Here is a 5984-nt window from a genome sequence, read left to right on the forward strand (position 1 = left end):
AGGCTGATGAATGTTGCTGTTTTAGCAACTTTTTAAAAGATAAGATGCCTTTCAGACACGTAAACTCTTCACAGGCTGATGATGCACACAGACAGACATACGGTATATTACTGCTGGGACAAAACATTGATATGACAGTAGATCACATGACTTCCTTTTGTGATACATTATTGATGCATTGGCACCAGATATTTATATCCTTATTAAAACATGCCGACACTCTGAACCACTGCATCATGACTCTTCACGTTGGTGCTCATCAGATGAATGAGGCTGAAATTAACAGTTGGTGGAACGAGTTGTCCTCCAATCGCAAGGCTGGCGGTTCTATCCCCCACCCCTCCACAGTTAAAGTGTCTTTGGGCAAGACACTGAACCCGAAGTTGCTCCCAGTGGCAGGCAGCACCATGCATGGGAGCTCCGTCACCATTGGCGTATGAATGTGTGTGAACGGGTGAATGAGGAACACATTGTACATATAAGTGCAGACCATTTACCATTTACCAAGTTAACTAACCTGCAAAGAAGAAGAAGAAACTTGCAGGTGGAGAACGGCACAAAGCAGAGAAAAGCAAATCAGAGCTAATTTATTCAATTGAAACCTTATTTAAATAGAATAATAACGGTAATACACTCTCACACTGACACCACAGTGCCATGAATAATTACCTAATTGCTGCTTTTTAGGCGTTTTTAGGCCAAATTGTTCCTCTTCACTTGCACAGATGTTGTAACTGCAGATGAATGTCTTGCAGTTTATCATGTTAGCATCGAGAGTCTGTGATTCCTAAACCTTACAATCTACACCAGCTCTGGATGTTGTTGATTTTTCTGCTTTGCTATACAACTATATATTACTTAGAAATACTCACGCTGCTGTTTGTTGCGTTGGGAACAATCTGAGGGTTATTAAATATAATAAATATCTCCGTTCATGCCTTCTGTCGCTGAGGCAGCCATGGTTATCATAATGCACCATCTCTCTCTCTGCAGACCTGTCAGAATCGTAGCTAACAACAGTAACGGAGCTGGTGAAGTGTCTGCTGCAGTCATGCTTCCTGCTCATTAACAGGGTCTGAAGCTCAGCCACCTCCACTTATTACTAAATGAATTAATTACACGTGTGCGTTTGCTCTTATGGCTGCTGAATGTCGTCTGGTGTATATTAAACACGCAGAGAAGCCACACCTGCCAATTCAATCTGTTTTTAAATGATCGGATGAGATCACATTTCAGTCAGTAGCCTTTAAATGAGCAAAGGTTACTGACGTTGTGCTGCAAAGACGAAACCACAAACTGATTCAGGTTTATTTTTATTTTATTTTTTTTTATTTTTTGCACTTTCAATTATATATTACATGTAATTATGTGCATGTTTAATTATGTATTGCTGTTAATTGCGTTCACTCTGTAATGTCTCCTGTCTGCTGGTATGTGTAGAGGTCGACCAATTAACCGCCCGGCCAATTATCTCGCCCGATATTCAGCATTTTTCTGATTATTTATGTTGTTATTTATAAAATAAATCCAGCACTTTGGCCACTTTTCTCTGTCTGATTGGTTGAATGTCACGAGTATCAGCCAATCAGCAGTTAGCTTTTAATTAGCCATGAAAACAAAGATACATAAACAAAGATAAATAAACAAAGATACATAAACAAAGATAAATAAACAAAGATACATAAACAAAGATAAATAAACAAAGATACATAAGCAAAGATACATAAACAAAGATACATAAACAAACGGCATTTGAGCAAAGTTTTCTGCATAATTTGAATTTTCTCTGCAAATGTAAATCAGTTCCATCAATTATCTGTGTCCTAGATTATTAATAATCAGCTTAAACATCATAGAGTCCTAATATCTGAGAGATTTTAAAGAATATTAATTTTTATTTGAATTGAAACAGCAAGTTATTACAATTCCAAAGCATATTGCAGTATTAAAGACATTATTGCGTTTTTTTTTGTTTGTTTGTTTTGTTTTGTTTAAATTATTTATTACATCACTCTCTTGTTAGTTATGGAGTAGTGAGAGTGCCACATTACAAAATAAATCAATAAAAGAATAATAAAATAAACATGGAAATAAAAAGAAGAATAAATAAAAATTAATGGCAATGTAACGCAATATTAATCAAAAATGAATCTATAAAGAAAAGGCTAATAAAAGTAGAAATATAAAGACAAATAAATAAAAATTATTCTTTTATGGATTAATTTTTGTAATTCGGCACTCTCACTCCTCTCACTCCATGATAGCAGCAGAACAGGGAACTGTTTGTAATTATCTTCACATCACTCAATAAAAAAAAGAATAGAAAGAAAAGTACATGAAGAGAGACAGTTGTAGTTACAGGTGGGTTCAAGTAAAATTGGACCTTCAGCATTTTTCTGATTAATCGTACTATTATTTTTAACCGCTTCTCGAATTAATTAACTTAACAACTATTATTATAGTTTTTTTTGTTTGCTTGTTTGTTTTATTTTTTTTATATTGCATTAAAAAAATAAAATTAAAATTAAATAAAATAAAAGCCCCAAAACGTCCCATCATTCAATAAAAAACTCTAAAAAGAAAAGTAGATAAAGAGAGCTGGTTGTATCTCGTTACAGGTTCAACTGAAATCAGATCTTTTGGGTTTTACAGTCTGTTCAGTCCAGATCTGATGAAACTTTTCTCTTTTCACTCTTAGGGAAAAAATGAACTTTTCCATAATATAAACCTCTGTGATGGTTGCTTTTACTTTAAATCATTTTCTCATGATGTTTCATTTCCTTGCTGTAAATTAGGAGTCTTCTCATTGACGTTCCACTAAGAGACATTTTCACTTTAAACAACCTGAACCTGTTACTGTTGATTTTAAACACACACAGTCTGAACGTGCTCATACCATGTTGCTCCATACATGCTGGCGACTGCACATAAGTCATCTTTTAAACCCATCCTGTCATTTTTTTCCTCCTCTCTCCCTTCAGATACGAGCTGGGAGGCTGCTGGACCGTCAGAGACTGCATGGTGGTCTACAGGAACACGTCTCACGTCCGCTGTCAGTGCCAGAGATTAGGAACCTTCGGCGTGCTGATGGACAGTTCGCAGCGAGAGGTTAGCGTCCTCTAATCACATCAAATCGCTGCTTTAACTTATTCATCGTTCCTTCTATCAAACCGATGCATCTAATAGATCTCCCATCAGCCAACCCTTTTTGTTTTCATCCCAACATCTCAGCTGGTAATTACTGGATCTGGTTTAGCGTACAAGTGTGAAATCCCACAGACAGAAATCCTGACTGACATGGGCAGAGCTGGAGGAAGCCTTGTTACAGCTGTAGCAGATTTTCACAGCTTAATGCAAACCCTCCTCCTCCTCCTCCTGGCCGGCGCTGCCCAGAATACTAAGTTTGATCATCTCCAGACAAGACGCCTCGTGTCTTATGATGACGTCTTCTCCAAACTACGGGAAATTATCTTGGTTGTCATAAACCTGGTGTTTCCAGAAGAGGAGCGTTTGATTTCCTTTTATTTGAGAGACGCGATGAATCGATCCCGACAGATGCCTGATCTATCGTTTGAGGCTTTTATTTGTTTCCTGTCTGCTTTTTAAAAATCTCTTTAATACCCTGAGACTTATCGCCTATAATAAAGACATTGTGGGTATCAATGTTGTTTTAAATGGAACAACTTGCTGGCTGGTGCAGCTTTGTTGTCTTCAGGTGCTTTCCAAGAATTGTACCATCTCTGGAGGGCAGCCGGTGCCCCAGACTGAAGCTTTTCAGCATTTTAAAATGACTTCATCTTATTTCACCTTGTGATATTTCTTTTTTTTTTTCGGCTCAATCTTCATCTATCAATCCCGTGTCTGCACATTTTCTTTCTCTGCTCGTTCCCCATCGTTTCCTCGTCCCTCCTCTCCTTTCTCATCTGCTTCCGTCAAAAATGATCTAAATCTAATAACACTATTTTTTTTTCCCTCTCTCTCCCGATGAGCAGCAGTTGGAGGGGGATCTGGAGACCCTGGCCCTGGTTACGTATTCCTCCCTGTGCGTCTCCATGCTCGCCCTCCTCCTCACCGTCTTCGTCCTCTCCTGCCTCCGAGGCCTCAAGTCCAACACCAGGAGCATCCATTCCAACACAGCGGCAGCCATGTTCCTGTCAGAGCTGGTGTTTCTGCTCGGGGTCAATCAGACTGAACAACAGGTAAATAAATACAGCATTTTCCTTCCATCAGTGTTATATTTGGGGCTCATTTTTAGCCATATTTTGCAGATTTGGAGATGCACTCGTCTCCAGATGGTGGCTGATGGTAGAAAACGTACCCATACTACACAGTCTCCTGCTCTAGTGCAGCAATAACGGTTATACAAGAGATATTCCAGAGCAGTGTTGTAAAATATTCATTCTTCTACAGTGTTGTTGTACACAGCTCTTCTTACATCCCTGTATTTTGCTTTTTCCTCCTCTTCTCGCCCTCTGTAACACTCCTTTCTGCCAACACTATAAAAAAAAATCCTGAAATTTGAAAATATGGCAGCAAGAGTGGCTAGAAGGAAAATATGTTTAAAAAAAACAAAACAAAAAACAGTAACTGTAAAATTCCAAAACTGTCTAAATATTTGAATCCCTTTTTAAATTCCATAATAATAATAAGAAAAAGAATAATAATGTTATTATTCCTCATACTACTAGTTCTACTATTAGTAATATTAATTTCTTATATTTAATTTTTAATATTATCATTTAGTAATTTATCTATTTTCACATATATACATATAGAATTTATAAAAATCTTTTTCAGTTTCTAAAGTACATGACTGAAAGAAAAGAAACTGTGACCAACCCGTATGGTTTCAATAAAAAGAGTTCTTAAAGGTTAAAAAAAAAGAAGGAAAAAAAAACTACCAAAACACAGAGAACAGTGGAAAATATCTGTCAATTATTTGTAATTTTTAGGTGATTTAAATAAAGTAAAACAGGATAATTTTATGGTCACACAGTGTAAAAGAATGAATTGCTATTCATAAAAATACTATAACAAATTTGATAAGATAACATAAGACAACATAAAATAAAATAAGATCACAATAAACTTTATTAGTCCTGAAAAACTTTCTTTTATAGGAGAAAGTTCATGTGGATATTATTTATAATTTTGGGTTGCTGTTTAGAGTTTACATATAAATTAATACTTTATTTCAGTGATTTTATCATTTATTGTCTGTGCTTGACCAAAACAGGGAAAATCTGTAACATAACAATTTATTGTAAAAATTACATTTAAAAAAACTTTCAAAAATAGTTTGTTTTTTACAGTTGTAGCTCTTTACATTGGGCGTTTTATGCTTTGTCTTTTACTTGAAGCTCTCCTCCTCCTACACTCAGCTGTTTCTATATTTTTCCTCCTCCTTTGACCTCCTTCTCTTCCTCTCCTCACCCTTCCTGACCGCAGCATCTCTGTTTTNCACATCAACAAACATCTGCTGTCCATGTTGTGTCTCAGAATATGTTTTCATGTGTTTTTTGCTCCTCAGTCATGAACCTGGACCGCGTGGAGAACAACACCCATGTGCGGCGGCGTTTCCCTCGATACCACACCTCCATGTTCCGCAGCCAGGCCGTGTGGGACCCCTACACCCACATCATAGTGCCCCCTGGTGCCCTGGTGCCACAGCGGCAGCAGCAGCAGCACAGCTGGAAGGAGAAGGAGCGAGCAGAGAAAGAACGTAAGAGCAGCGTCACAAACAGAACTAAAGGCTGAATCCAGGAAACAGTACTCACTCAGGCTTCTCTGTTCCAGCCTCGACCAATCAGAACACTGCCTCGGCCCCCGTCAGCATCCTGGCCAATCAGACGGGAGAATACACAGCAGCCAGACGCACCGTTCCCGAGCCTCACTTCGCCATCGTCATCCTGCTGATCTATAGAAGTCTGGGTGCTGCCCTCCCTCCCAAATACCACACAGACCGGCGAGGAGTCAGGTGGGAA

At 38.0% G+C, this 5984-nt stretch overlaps 1 protein-coding gene across 1 annotated transcript in view; it reads left to right on the forward strand.

Annotated features, from left to right (window-relative positions):
• celsr3 (cadherin, EGF LAG seven-pass G-type receptor 3) overlaps positions 1-5984 on the forward strand; it is a 200095-nt gene that overhangs the window by 166730 nt on the left and 27381 nt on the right. Inside the window, exons 21-23 of the mRNA XM_008284729.1 lie at positions 994-997; positions 2982-3108; positions 3993-4199. Coding sequence (XP_008282951.1) covers positions 994-997; positions 2982-3108; positions 3993-4199 — 338 coding nt within the window. The remainder of the gene's footprint in view (positions 1-993; positions 998-2981; positions 3109-3992; positions 4200-5984) is intronic.

Source organism: Stegastes partitus, unplaced genomic scaffold (assembly GCF_000690725.1).
Source record: "Stegastes partitus isolate 25-593 unplaced genomic scaffold, Stegastes_partitus-1.0.2 Scaffold369, whole genome shotgun sequence".
NCBI classification, from domain to species: Eukaryota; Metazoa; Chordata; class Actinopteri; family Pomacentridae; genus Stegastes; species Stegastes partitus.